This window comes from Spermophilus citellus (genome assembly GCF_964194105.1).
Source record: "Spermophilus citellus genome assembly, chromosome: 2".
Classification (NCBI taxonomy): Eukaryota; Metazoa; Chordata; class Mammalia; order Rodentia; family Sciuridae; genus Spermophilus; species Spermophilus citellus.
The window spans coordinates 62567962-62583795 of NC_138183.1; the positions used below are offsets into that span (position 1 = coordinate 62567962).

General features: G+C 36.1%; 1 protein-coding gene across 4 annotated transcripts in view; it reads left to right on the plus strand.

Moving 5' to 3' along the window:
• The window catches only part of PTPRD (protein tyrosine phosphatase receptor type D), a 507860-nt gene that overhangs the window by 351618 nt on the left and 140408 nt on the right, over positions 1–15834 (plus strand). For 3 of the 4 annotated variants that reach the window (XM_081282603.1, XM_081282605.1, XM_081282606.1), the window contains 3 exons: positions 300–400; positions 1285–1544; positions 13508–13598. In XM_081282603.1, the coding sequence (XP_081138729.1) occupies positions 300–400; positions 1285–1544; positions 13508–13598 (452 nt within the window). The remainder of the gene's footprint in view (positions 1–299; positions 401–1284; positions 1545–13507; positions 13599–15834) is intronic. The other variant, XM_081282604.1, reaches the window with a different exon arrangement.

The window sequence follows — 15834 nt, forward strand, 5'->3', positions numbered from 1 at the left end:
AAACTTAATACATTTTGGATGCCGTAGATTTCAGTTATAGAATGCCAAGAAAGTCTGGCTGACGGCACCCCAATATCCTCAGGTAAGGAAAACACAATAGAGTTGACTGAATTGGAGAGAAAGGAGAGATCTTTATGAGAATGGGTTAAAAATGAATGCTCTAACCAGGTAGGCAAATCATACTTCTCTCTCTAAGCATTGTAGCCAGCATCTAGCATAAGCTCTATGATCCATGGTGGAAAGAGGACAGGTCATATGTCCTTAGGAATAGTTTAAATACACTGTTTTTCCTTTTCCAGCAGTGTTTGCAAAAAATTTTCATGTCAAAGCAGTAATGAAGACTTCAGTATTGCTGTCTTGGGAGATTCCAGAGAATTATAATTCCGCCATGCCTTTCAAAGTAAGTTGTTTTCTAATTTGCAAGATATTATAGGTAAGATACTATGTCTTATTATTTGTAAGCTGTTATTGAAAGGGTACTTCATTAGGGCAATCTGCAAAGTATACAGTCCCCTTTGATTTAAGTACACGTACATGCTAGGCGTGTGGTCTACCACTGAGCTTCTCCAACTTTGACTTTCATGTAAGAGATTGAGTTTGGTGCTTTGGCATCTCAACTTTTGTGCACTAAGGAGCAGACGGGATCTCAAACCAAAGGTTAGCATTGCTTGTTGTATACCTAATAATTTGAATTTGAACTATTTGCATATAACTACTGCTTCTGTTTTTCCAGAAAATAATAAAATTTTCATGGTCTCTACATTGTATAATGCAATATTCTGGGAGATTTTCAATTTGTTTATTGGTCTGAATTCCTGGCATTTTTTTAAACTCTGCTTTTCTGTTAACGTTTATTGGAGATGTTAGAAAGAAGTACTTGTTTGTGAAATAAAAAGTAGACAAACATTTGAGAAAGTGAAAATATATTTAGAAGAGGATTGAAACAATGAGGGAAAAAAATGATGTGGATAATACATGGAAAACCTAGAGCATTTCAACACACATTCCACTACGATCACATATAGCTGACAGGTCAAATATTGAGAAGTTATTGCACATTTCTTTGTATATTTTTGATAGACTTAGAAACATTATATCGTTAGACAGCAAGAACTGACAGGAAAATTGATTCAGTCTCTAGAATTATGAATACTTATAGGCTTAGGAATTGCCCAGAATTAGAATTGATCTGGCACACATTTTCCAGAAGCAAGTGAATTTTTGGTTTAGAAAATACACTTTGCCTCTTCATAGCAAAACTTGTTTGATTGGTTGTCTCTTTAGATTCTTTATGATGATGGGAAAATGGTAGAAGAAGTGGATGGCCGAGCCACACAGAAGTTAATTGTCAACCTGAAGCCTGAGAAGTCATACTCCTTCGTGCTAACGAATCGTGGAAACAGCGCTGGTGGGCTGCAGCACAGGGTAACAGCGAAGACTGCACCAGATGTGCTCCGCACCAAGCCTGCCTTCATCGGCAAGACCAACCTGGACGGCATGATTACGGTGCAATTGCCTGAAGTTCCTGCAAATGAAAATATAAAGTAAGTGGGTGGAAGGATGAGGATGAAGGAAATGCTGTAGGCCAATAAGAAAGTTAGATCTCAGTGTCATGGCGATTGCAAGAATATATTGGGGAACGTAGAGCAAAAGATTCTTCTATACACAGTCTCCAAGCTTACTACATGGTGATCTGGTGTTTAACAAAGAATGTCATTAATTTAACACAGAGTTGTTTTGTTGATGTTGTTGTTTGTTTGCTTGTGTGTTTGTTTTGGCATCAGGGATTGAACCTAGGGGCACTTAACCAATGAGCCACATCCTCAGCCCTTTTTTATTATTTTGAGACAGGGCTTACCAAGTTCCTTAGGGCCTAGCTAAATTGCTGAGGATGGCTTCGAACAGGGGATTCTCCTGCTTCAGCCTTCTGAGCCACTGAGGTTACAGGTGTGTGCCACCATGCCTGGTATTACTGAGTTTTTCCTATGTTTCAGGAACATCATTTAGAGGAGATATAAAGATAAACAGTACAGTCTTTCCATAAAGTAGTTTATGTCATAGTCTTATGCAATATGGCAAAGAGTTGACTAACTCTAATTTTTTGCAAAATAATGTAATTGTGAGGAAATCTTACAAATTACTGTAGGTTGAAAGAAACTTTGGGATCTTAGATAACCAAAAAAAAAGTATTTGACACTATTTTGTGTGCTAAAAAAGTAGGAAGAATTTCAAGGTGAAGTTCAAAATGACATTGGAAAAAAAACATATAAAATGCAAGTTATCTTCTTTGGATGGAACTTAATGTAAAAGCCAATGTACTTGAAGTAGAAAATTAAATCCAACCAATTAAGTTGTTTTTCTAAGAATATAGACCTAGTTGACTATATACCAATAGATGAAAATAGTATCATCACCGAACTATATTAAGTACAATTACTGTGATCAGCCCTGGAGATAAAGAAGATGTGATTCTGGTCTTCAAAAAATGTACCATGTCATGTGTTATGTAGATAAATAGACAAATCTAAAAAATGTCAGTGGTAGAATTATGCTTTATCTTAAGAGCAGCTAACTCAGAGTGGGATGCATAAAAGAAATTTCTGAGAATAGTCTTCAAGGAAGGACAAATAGGAATGCAAAAAAAATAAGGAAAAGAATGTTATATGCAAAGGGAACATTGCATGCTGAGATCCATTAGTTAAAGGCAGCAAGTGATATTAGAAGGCTGGAGACTAAAATGCCTGGGCAAGATTAGAGGAAGACTGGGGAGGCATACATGAGTCATTTCATGTCCAGAAGTTGGAACTCTATTCTGTAGACCCTGGAAATCCATTAAAGATCTTTTTATAGGAAAATAGCATGGTACATTTGTATGATATCCATGTTTTTTTTTCCATTTTAGAAAATACTCTTTTGAATATCCTACTGCATGTTAGACACTGTGTTACCTCTTGGCATAAAAATAAGCTTTTTCTCATGCAATGAATTTGCTATGAAAGGTTTGAAGGTTGCACAGAAAGGCATTTGTATGTAGTTCCTGGACTGCTGTAATGGCTTGGAGCACCAGAGATAGTGGGAGAGGAAAAATCTTGTGAAGTCATCACATGCTTAATGGATTCTTGACAAATAATAAGATGATGGTGCACATAGGATACAGAGGCAGATGTGAAATGTACCAGAACAGAAGTTCATCAGGAATTGTCAGGGGCTTTAATTATGAGATCAAGGTAGAGGAAAATGTGCTAGATGGCCCTGAGGTTGGAGCTTGGAGGATAAATGAATGATGCTGCCATTCATCCTAAAGGATGAAAAAGCAAGAGGAAGCTAATTATGCATGTATTTTGTATGGAGTATCTGTGAATATCTATCTATTCGAAATTTGGGCTAAGAGAAGGTAACTAGGACTAATAATATAAATTTGGGAATTGCAAACAGAGAAACAAGGGTTTCATGGATGGAGACAGAGTCACTGAGGCAATGTTAAAAAAATATGTAGGAAGTACGTACTAAAAGTAAAGGCCTCAATTAGCAGTAAGAGGAAAGCCTGTAAATAACATAGGGAAGGACTTCTTTCAAAATTAAAAGGAGAACTGAGCCAGGGCAGCATGGCAACAGCATTTTCTAGAAAATTTGAAAGTATAGTCAAGGATTCCCAAATCAAAACCTAAAGAAGATGACTGAAAATCAAATCCTGAAAAATATAGTCATAAACAAGAAGTTTCAATCTAGTGCAATTTAGGAATGAGTAATTTGGCCAGTTGAGACTCAGCCCAAATCCATCCTTCCTAGGTAAGCTTTCAATTAATGTTTATTTGATGAAATTAATTGGTAGATTCAACCAGGCAATAATTTCAGAAAAAAATTATTACTATATTTATTGATAAATTTAGTCTCCATTTCTGTCCTGTGTCATTCAGAAAACTGAAAACAAGAAGTGGAATATCATTGTAATTTTTATTCCAATAAAATTTAATATGAGTGTGAGATTACATTTATTTGTTTACTTGTTTATGTCTTGTGCAGAATATTTTCTTACTATTGACAAGTAGGAGGGAGATATCTATGTATTTTTAAAACCACTTTATTGAAGCATAATTGATACATAAAAAGTTGAATAATTCATATTTAGGTCTCAATAGTGCTAGTAGTAAGTATTCACCTCTGAAACATCATCAAGGCCACAGATAAGTGAAGTATTTTTGATCATCTATTATAGTACCAGGCATTGTGTCAGGTGCTCAGTAGAGAGAAAGCTGTTTTTCTCATGCTCTAATACCATGGAGTTAATTTGGGAACTTGGACAAGAGTCAGTTGAAGTAGTCCTGTGGTAGAGATTAGATAGGTAAAGTAAGCCATGGGGGTGGGGGATGGGGTCTCAGATAAGGTGACTGCCAAGCTGAGGCTTAAAGAATGACAAGAAGTCATTTGGGCCATCACAGTGGGAGTGGGGACACAACTGTTCAGACAGTGGACACAGTGGAGGCCCAGGAGAGCCTCTTGCTTGTTCTGTACACGTCTTGCCCGTCTGTTATGACTTTGCTGCTAGCATCCAACAAACTCATGTTCTGTATACATGGTTTCCAGCAGTATGACTGGGAATGGAAAGTCGAGTGAGATAAAGCCCTGACTCACTATGGAGAACAGATTCAGAGAACAGATAACGTGGCTGTAATGTGGTGGGTACTTCCAGGTACTATAGAAACATAAATATTGAGTTTTAGCACAACATGGGTGTCAGGGAAGGCATGCTGGAGGAGCTAATATCTAATCTTGAGTCTTGAAGGATGAGAAAGATTGATGAAAGGTGAAAAGTTGTAAACACTAAAAGAAGGGGAAAAGATATGGGCTGTAAATTTAATCCATTAAAAAAGGCATGTCTATTCAGGAACACAGCAGATGCAAGACGAATATAGTATAGTGTATTCAACAATATTACTATTCATTTACTTTCCACAATTTTATTTATATAAAAAAAATCACCTGTAGAGACTAATGACCCAAATTTCCTTGGTAAAGTGTGTTAGCCTTACTGGGAAATGGCATTTTCAGTCCACTGGTGGTAAACTTTAGTTTAATGTTCCAGTTTCTAAATGAGTAGAGAAAATTGCAAAATGTTCTCTATCCTGTTGTGTTTTTCTTTAGCTTGTTCAGTATCTCTGTTTATATACTTTCTCCCCCTATATTTGAGATGGGAATCAGGGAAAAGGGATAAAATTTGGGTAACAAAGAGAAAATACTAGTATGAAGTTGAAAAAAGAAATCCAACTATCATGGGAAATACTTAAATTTTAGAAGTGAATCTTTAGATTCTCAGAAATATATTCTAGCCTCCTGGGAAAATAAAGGGAAAAAAGTCCACTCTAAGGAAGTTCTTGAGTGGGGAAAAGCATCAGAACAAAGCCAGATCTGGTAGTGAGAATTTAAAAGAAATTTTTAATAATATAAATCTATGTTGTTAATGTATATAATTTGTTTGTTGGGTTTCTTAGTGGGGAAATAGCACAAAGTCACCCAGCCTGTCATTAGTGGATTTATGTGGTATGGTCAGACATTACAAGAAGCTCTGCCATAAGTGCCATTTGCAGGAGTTGGCAAGTTTAGAAATTAGAAAAGATTTGTAGCTTTTTGTCCTGTATTCTGTGGGAGAAATGAGGGAAAGAAGCATATCTCATTTCCAGAACTGTGGGCAGATTGCTAACTTATTTACATTAAAGCTAGCTGAGAAAAGACTTCCTAATTGTTTTCTAGAAAAAAAAATATATATATATGCAATTTTGGTGATTTAAGACTGTTCTGTTTACCAACAGAAACCCTGCTTTTCTCATTCCCAGCCAAGTTAATTGTTAGGTCTTAATTCCTGGCCCCCACGTCCTGACCACCTAGAAACAGATGGTTTCTTATAAATGTAATGAACACATAGCTCCTTGCTTCTGTGTTCCTTCACACGGGGTTCTGTTTGCTTGCGTGGAGTAAGGAACAGGGGAAGGCTCTTCCAGAGATAAGCTAAAGTCCTTCTCAAGCAATCGGAAGCATGCTACAGGTTCTGGAAGCAAAGATTCTGAGGTGCACCACTCCTTTTAATAGATTAAGGGACAGAATGACAATCAAAAACTGTAGCAATGACACCACTCCTCAGAAGTTAATGCTAATTACAGAGGGATCCTCTGTGATTTTATAAAGCAGAGTTTTCTTCTGGGTGGTTAGCGGGAAAAAAAGTGTGTACACATTTTGTTTACACAAGATATATGCATACACTGATGGTACTAAGAGAAAAAGCTATACCAGAAATTGCCCAATGTAAATTAATTTCATTACAACCATTTTATGCTTATAGAAAATGAAACTTAAGAGTATTTAATGACATTTTAAATTTCTTTGGTTTTACTAATTTGGCTTTCATGTTATCTACTTTTTTATTTTTAAAAAGTATTTATGGAAGTATGGCTTGCAGTGTGACTCTCTAAAATTTATGTATCACTGTTAGCAATTTAATGAGGAATAATTCATCACATTTGTCCAAGTCGTGAAGTCTTAAGTTTATACATTACTTTCCATTTGATTGAAATTATTAGAAGGCTTCATTTAAGCCTCAGGATAACCCCATAAGGTATGTATACTTTCCATTTACACGTTAATAAAGTGAGGCTGAGTGATGTTAAGTTTCCCGGCCAAGGTCATATAATTGATTTTAATGATTAATACCAATGGTGGTAGAGGTCTACTAACTGCTATTTGAAGGACATTACATTAACAAATGACAATGTCTCAAGAAGAGGTTTTCTCATTTTATAGCTGAGGAAGTTGGTAGATAGATTGATCTGCTTCAGTCCACATATCAGAGCCAAAGAGGAAAGACTTGAATCCAGGTAGTCTCATTCTAGAGCTCACATTCTGAACCATAGATTTATTGGTTGGTTCTCTTCTAGACATTTCTCTGCTAGAATACTTGCTAACAAGGTAAGAAATTCCTAAGTAGTAGGCATAAACAGGCCTTCCCCAGTAAACCTCAGAACCAAAAGTATGCACAGATCACAGGAATATGTTAGTAGTTATGAAGCAGTAATTCAGTAGAAGTTAGAGGAGAAGAGGAAGGCTTCCCCTGGTCAGCGTGTCACCCATCAAATGAACAAATGAGGAAAATGAGGCTTCAGACAATTAAGTAACTTGCCCTACAACCCCCAAAGGAAAAGATTCAAAGCCTTAATTTAAACATAGAAACTGAGAGATCATTCAACCAGCTGTGGTTTTTCTATTGTAAATTAATTTGATTTAAACAATATATATTACCCAAATGACCATAGCAAAAATTAAAAAATCAAAGTTATGCAAGGATTGATATTTATCATTAAACTCTTAAGACAGATTTTGACCTCCCAGTTAAATAGCAAGTTCGAGAATGCTAAGACCGATTGCTAATATGAAAAGCCTGGCTGAATTTGAAGTGGGACTCTGCAAAGACCAGAGCTTGCTTCTCATATAATTATATGGAGCTGGGCCCCTTGATGATAACATATTAAATGAAATTAGTAAAACTTTACTTAATATAATTAAAATTCTGAAGGTTAGATTTAACGTATCTAATTAAATCTAATGTACTGGGAAAACACAGCTTACTTTGTAAGTAGTCATGGGCTTTCCAGATATGTTGATTTTGAGTTATTTATTTTTTTCTGTTAGTTTAATAGTTAAGGTCTGTGTTTAAAAAGGTATTTTGAGCCTAAACTCCAGACTTGAGACAAAGTAGAATGTAGAGTTTAACTTTACCCATACGTAAAGCTGATCTAGCTCCAAAAGCAATTTACTTATTTATTTATTTATTGTATTTCCAACCAGTTTTTTCAGCTCATGTGATTAGGTTGATATGAATCTGTAGGGCATTTTAACTCCTCATTTCTCCTCTATCTGAATCACTTTATTTTCCTTAATGTCTAGTAAAGCTAGAAAAAAAAATGTCACTAGCAGGCTGCTAAATAAAGAAATGTTTGCAGTATGGAGTTATAGTTTATATAAACCATATCTGAGCATGTTGTTGCTGCCTTGGAGAAAAGAGAAAAAGCTAGATGAGATTGAGGGTTGGAAATTCTGTTGGACAAGAAAGGCCCCCACACAATTTTAAGTACTAGATTTAAGAGAGACCGAGGTCCCTGAGAATCAACCCACCCCATCCACTTCCATTTTTCAGTGGGAAAAAAAATTCAGGAGTAAAATTGTAATAAAACAAAGTTTGAAAAGATCATGTGCGTATCTGCTTTAGTAATGTTTTCCTAAGTATGTAAACATATCTTAAAGTAAAAGAAAATTATAGAAATATAATGGGGTAATTGATTTTATCAGAGTCAGGGAAGGTCGCACTTAGGAAACTATAAGTGAATTGATATTCAAAGGAAGAGGAGAGTTAACTTGGTGGAAGTGAAAGAAGGTTCTAGGCTGATAGGACAGAATGATGAGAGGTTTGATTTCAGAATTGACCAAGATCAATTCAAAATACTGAAAGCCAATCAATATATAGCTGTGTGGAGAGATGCATTCAGGTAAGAGCCTGCAGGGACTTATAATTCCTTATGGTCTTTATCCTTAGAGAAATGAGACTCCATTGAAATGCCTTAAAAAGTAGAAATGGCGCAATCAATATGGTATTGTGAAATGAAAATTTCGAGACTAGACTAGAAAAACTAAAGTGAACGGAGAAAGTTAGACTATTGTATAGCCATGAGAAAATGGAATGAGACAAAAAAGATAGCAGTAGACATGGAAACAGGTGAATACTCTAGAGTTTTGAAGTAAGAGTACTTGATGATAGATTGGGTATGAGAGAGGAAGAGAATAAAAGCATATTTTCAATGGAAACACCTAGGTTATTGACATGTGTGCTATAATAGATATGGTTTAATATTAGAGAAGGATTTATTTTGAAAGGTGTATTGTTCATTTCATTTTCATCATAGTGAAGTTGAGGTACTTTGCACATAGAAATGAAAACATAAATTTGAATTTTGATAAATCTTTGGAATTCACAGGAGAACTCTGAGATGAAGATATGAATCTGTTAAACATTTGCATATAGCTGATAACCTATGCCATGAATTGGATTGAGTTCTCCTAGGACAAAAACAACATGAAGAGAAGTCTTTGGTCAGAGCCTGGAGGGACTCCATCATTTAATTGCTGGATAGCACATAATAGATTCTGTTAAGGAAGTAGAATTAATATAGGAAAAGATAATGTTGAAAATAGTTGCATAACAAAGAAAGAGGTGAGAATGTTTTATCGAAGATCTTACCAAAATGGTAAGATTCTGCTAAGAGATGATTTAAGAAGAGGATCAAAACTCTCCTTCCCTTGTCACACATTGAGGTCCTTGAGTTCCCTGTTGATGGCAGTGCTGAGGCAGGAAGATAGCAAAGTCCACCAAGATGTGAGTGGAAGAGAAGGAAATGGAGAGCCTGGAGAACAAGCAGCTACTTGCAGAATTGTGGCTGTAAGTACTAAGAGGGACAGGTAGATGACTAGAGTAGGGTGTAATTTGGTTTGTTTTTTAAATGGCGGATATCTGTGCATGGCTGAAGTCTGATGGCTAGGGTCCAGTGGGGAGGAAGTTGAGACAGATGACAGAGAAAGTGGTATGGGGCCTAGTTAACTGTCTAAGAAAGTCAGAGAATGGGAATCAATTTAAATAGTTGTTGGCTATAATACACTATACCCTTACACTGTACCTAAAGGAAAGATTATAGTAGAATTAGGCTTGTAGTTTGATGGACTGATGAGAGAATTATTGTCAGACTATTTATATTTTCTTAAGTAAAAGCCAAGAACATCATTTTGTGGGCAGATATGAACATCCAAGTTTGAGTAGTGGAGAGCACTTGAAAAAGTCATTGTGGAGAATCGAAGGACTTGGTAAAGGGAGAAGCTGACTTTGTGCATTTGCCAGGCACTGTTGAGGGCCTGTTGGGATTTGCTGATCATGGATTTGTGGCTTTATCCTGCCCTGTTCCCTGTTTCTCTAGCTGTATTCAGCTCCCTGAACTCAAGCACAGAGAGTCAAGAGTCTACCATAAATTGCATGGGAGAGGTACACTTTGGAAAGGAAGAATTGAAAGATGTAAGAGGTAGGGTGGTATGTGAGCCAACCCTATGAAGATTGAAATCACCCAGGACAATGGCAGAATTTTGGAGGAAGGTAGACTTTGAACCTCACCTAAACAAACAAACAAACAAAAAACTTCTGTGAAAAGAGATGCTAGAGAAGTTGATATATGGCAAAAATCAGCCTGAGAAGAGAGTCATATAGATGAATTGCATGAACTTCACAACAGAAGCTGGCTGTTTAATTTTTTAGCAAGAGGGTAGAGGAAAAATACCTTCTTAAGGAGCCACAAGGAGCCAAGAAAACAAACAAACCCCAAATCTTGATTCTTAGATTCCTGGAGAGGGAAGGGGGATAAATTAACAGCTACCACAGGAGAAGGCTTCAAGAGGGAAAGCTAGGGTGCAGGTTAGGCAAAGACATGGATGTTTGCAAAGTTGCAGAGAACACGGTTCAGATTGTGTATTTAGACTGAGGTGATACTTTCTATAATCTGAAATTCCAAATTGCCAACACCCCATTTTTCTCAGTGTGCAAGAGTGGCTTGGAAACAAGCTCTATTTTGACTGCCCTAGACCTAGACTCATGGTTTAGAGAGCAGTAGAGATAGAGGAGGTTGTGGATATCTGACCACACTGATAATTAATTGCTATGGGAGAGGCTGTTCAATTCTTATCTCAGCCACGAGTGAAATGAATAGTTGGGGAGTGTTGCTGAAGAAAGAATGCATCCTTTTTTTCCCCATGAACAAGAATGACAACTTAGTGTATGAAAGCAGAAGAAAAATTAATAGAATTCATCAGCTTAACTTTGATTTATACGATTCTGAAAGCAGACAGTGGGCGCTCTCTGATAATGTGCAGCATCATTATTTTAGGAGAAGAGAAGCTCTCCTGACTTTGTGCAGTTGGTAGAAAAAGCAAGAGGTTCCTTGACAAGTGTGTTTATCAAGTACATCTGCAGTGTTATTCTGTACGCTCAGCTGCAGCCTCTGTCATTCTTCTCCATGCTCATTTAACATGATGGACTTGTTTGGCAAATCCTTCAGGTAGTGGGAGGACAGGATGAAGAGGAGGCTTGATCTGGATCATAAAATAAAAGATATTGGCCTCTCTCACACTCTCCAACTCTTCTTCCTCCTCACCCTCCTTGATCATCATGATTATTTGTAGTAAAGAAAACGAACAGTTAGGTGATGTACTTGTGTGCATCTGTTCATGAGTTGCTCACAGCACCATGGAGAAAGGTTTCTGGTATAATTGACTGGTTTGACTTGAATTCTTGATTAGGGGGAAAAAGTTAAACAAGTTATTTTACCTCCATCTCACGGAATTTCATCCGTCCTAGTGAATGAGATAGCTCAGATGTCTCTTCCACTGTGATGTCAGCCTCGCCCATAACAGCTGGCATCTGTTTGGTGCTGTTGGCTACCCACACTGCGCTCAATGCTTCAGGTTTGTTTATTTTGTTTCCCTGCACTCAACAGCCTAGTATGATATACTTCCATTTTTCAGAATATATCAGTTGAGATTCAGGGATGTTAAACAAGCAACCTAAGACTATCCAGCATATCAGTAGTGGAGCCTAAATTCTGGGCCAGCTATATCTCCAAGTGCCATATTCTTCACAAGAACACTCTAGAGTAGCACTTATCAGCAAGCATTGTGTGAGATCCCTGTGAAATTTTAAATTTTCTGATAGTTGCAAAGAGAGTAAGCAAAAAGAAGTTGGTAAAATTAATTTTAATAACATTTTATGTAACCCCAATACAGAGTATTATTACTGTTTCAACCTATGATCGCCATTATAAAAATGTCACTGATATTTTTTAAAAAGTATTTTGTAGTCGTCAATGTACCTGTATTTTATTTATTTATATGTGGTGGTGAGAATCAAATCCAGTGCCTCAGACATGCCAGGCAAGGGCTCTACCACTGAGCCACTACCCCTGCCCCTGTCAATGATATTTTACATTCTCTTTTTTTTCTTACTAACACTTCAAAATCCAGTGTGTCTTTTATAACTAGGGTGCATCTCAGTTCTGGGGAGCCACATTTGAATAGCTTGGTGGCCACAGGGGCCTGAGATTACTATACTGGTCAGCTTAGCTCTATACAGTATTCATGGGAACAGCTCAATAGTGCTGAAGTTTTGCTGAATTTGTTGAGAATTTGGGATGAGTTAAAAGAGGCTTTCCTGTGGCTGCTACTGTTCTCTTCGATTCCATGCAGCTCAGGGTTGATAGTGCCCTTTCCCTCTTTGCTTTGTCCCCTGTGACAACCTTCTCTTCTCAAAGGTATATGACTGTCTTCTGTTGTACGTGTGTGTTTTCACTTTCCCAATAAATCTACATCAACTTTGTGGAGTTCTCCAGAAATGTGTTATGATGCATGGAGTGAGTGTAAAAAAGAGATCATTGAAAAAGTTTAAATCCCCTTACTATCTCTTTTTCTGGATCTTTTTGTTTGTGACCTGCTCTTACAGCCTTAGAGTTTATGTCTAGACTGTACTTAAGGGACTGTGCTATAGGAAGGCAAAACAAGTGTATGCATTTAATATAATACCTGAAAAGTAGGAAGTGATCAATGTGTTAGTAGGTATTATCTACTATGTTCCAAATCCATATGTAGTTATGCAAGTCACTAAACATGAATGCAAGGGAAGGATATATTCTCTAGTAACTTGAATAGTGACCTATATCTGTTTTTTTAACAGGTGGCTTTAGACAACACTTAAATTTTAGTTGACCATTTTCAGTGTGAGGTCTCAGTTACATTTGTCTTTTCTTATAGATATCATTATGTTGAGACCTAATTTGAAGCCCTTTACATAGAAATCTTAGAAATTCTGCAGTATTTAGTTTTATAGTTTGATAGGCAAGATAAGAGATTTTGCATTTTACTTTCTTTTCAGATGAGTAAGTTTTATTTTTAATTTTTGTATCCAAACAAAAAGTATTTTTGGTTTGTATAAACAAAATAATAGATATCTGTGGAAACCAAGAGTAATTTTCTTTATATACCACCCCCTTTTAAAAATATCCTGTTACAAGTTGATGTCATAAAAAATATTTGTTTAGCAGCTTGTGGTGGTAGATTTCAATATACTATCCTTGTATGTGTCCAGCACCAGGGTCCTAACAACAAGTGCCTGTTCTGTTTATGATACCTAATAAAGAGTAGTCAGCCATGGTGATATTGCCATACAAGATCACTGAAGTCACACATAAATGTCTATCCATGTTGTTTTTAAAATTGAACAACAGGTGGTTATTTGTCATTGATGTAAGAAATGGACAAGTCACTCCATATCCATAATTTGCCTTCATTCTCAATCACTGGTCTGTGGAAGATTGAAGAGCACATTTATTTTCTCTTCCCTCTGAACTAATCTTATTTTTGCCCGTCCATTTCTTTGCAGAGGTTACTACATAATAATTGTGCCTTTGAAGAAATCTCGTGGGAAATTTATCAAGCCATGGGAGAGTCCAGATGAAATGGAATTAGATGAGGTAACTATATCTTCGTTGGCTGTGTTTTTCATTACTTATTTAAATATCCTCTCTTCCCTATGGAGGCTTTCAGCATCTAAAGAAGGTGCTGGCTTCTGCACATCTGGCTGGTCGGGTGGCTCAATGCTCTGATCATATTATACTCTAGGGATCCCAACAAAGATCCTTGGGCTTTAATTAAAAGACATTAAACTGCAATAAAGCTTACAACCTGTCTAATCATTGTTGGCCTTAATATTTTGCCCCTTGTAAAACATAATGTAGAAGTGGGGAAGGTGAAATAAATTGTCAGCAAAGACTTAATGACCATTGATATGAATTTCAAGGGCCATCATTTGTTTGACAGTTGCTAAGGCCCTTACAAATGCTAAATTGTACTTTAGCAGCAGAGTTCATTTGACCTAATATGTGGTCTTGACCAGTTTCTTACAGAATTCTATTGATTAGTTAATGTTTGCCTTATTCTGTATTCTATAGGTTTTTCAGAATAAAAAGTACATGTAACTGCAGAGGAAAATGAAACAAATCACAAAATTTTGAGCAAAGAAGGAAATGTAAAACAAAATACGGCAATAATTAAGTAATATGACTTTAATTTCTAAAATCTAAAAATAGGTGCATTTTAATTGAAAGTTCATTTTTAAAAAGAGCATTTAAAAAGTTAATACATAATGTGAAATAGAAGAGTTATTTATGACATATTTTATTTGCATGAGAAAACTACAAACCTGGGTATTGGGCCACATCCCCAGAGGGCCACTGAAAGTTAATGACTAGGATTCATATTTGAAATATAGGAGAGACTTTGTTATTTTAATGAAATGCTGTTTTGAATAAGTTCATAAGGCAAATACCCAGATGCCCTTTTGGGAAATAGAAGATTTTAATTTATTGGGTTTATTTACAACATAGGCCACATCTTAGAGCACAGCCTGTTATTTCTAGGTATTCTCTCTATGTCAAATTAGTACAAATGCAGCAAGGAAAATATTAAATTCCTTACCTGTATTACTGGAAGGTGATTTTTATTTCAAACATGTCTACAGAAAGGAGACTTTGATTTGACAAAAAGGGACTGTTAGCATTCTCTGGCAGATGTGTGTCACCTCTAGAAGTGGGGACTCATCAACATCCACTTTGAGTTAAATTTGATCAAGTTCAGAAGGTGAGATTAGTTCAAGGTTAGGCTGATGCTTTTGTGTCATGTAGTGATTAGATGTCATGGGGGTATAAAACAAGGCATCATTTCAATAATACTATGAAGTAATTTAGATAAGTTATCAAGTTATTTTTTTCTATTAATGCTAAAGAAATAAAATTATTATCATATGATAGTGGAGGAAGAGTAATCCTTCATCTGAAGATGCAAAATGATCAGTTAGCTTTTTGTAAGGATTCCAAAGGCAGACAGGATATTACCTCAGATGGTTATTATACAGACTAATAAGATAATCCTGGGAAATAATTTACGATCTTATTAGGGTTATTTCTGAATTCCAGGATTGTCACCATTACATTTTAGTTGGAATTGCAAAGGCAACTTGTAGATCCTGTGAATCTCTATACATACATGTATATATTTAAGTTTTTAAGGTATTGAGATCCAAGGCAAATGATATCAAATACTTTTAAATAATAAGCTTGCCTTAGAAGTGAAGCCATTTGATAATAAGTAATAGAAAGTGAATCTCTTTTACAGCCAGTTTTTAACCTCTAAAATGCACAGCAACATTAATGGATTAAAGTATAGAGCTATGTGACATTGAACTTTCTTGCAATTAAATTCTACAGGTCTATGCTGCTGGTTCCCTTAACAAAGGGTCATTTTAATCATCCTGTAGGTTGTGGTGCATTAATCTGTATAATAGCTTGATAGAGAACATTTTATTAATTCAAAATTTTTGGGTCAGGATGGGTTGTTTCCCACTTTTCTTACTGATATAATTGAGACCACATTGTAGAATTAATGGTGGAAGAAATAAGATATGCATTGACTGGAAAATGAAAATTATTTCTGATAAAAGAACTAAAGCCCTTGATATATCTCTGGAATTACCTCCAATACATCTTGTAACTATTGTGGAGGGGAACAAATGAAAGTAGGCTATGACCTCACTTTCTGCTTACTCATCCAGTTTCTGATCCCTGCAGACAGAATTTTCCCACCCTATCATGGACAATAAAAGCATTGTAGTAATTTTATCTATAGCTTGGTACTGCCAAGTTTGACAAAGCG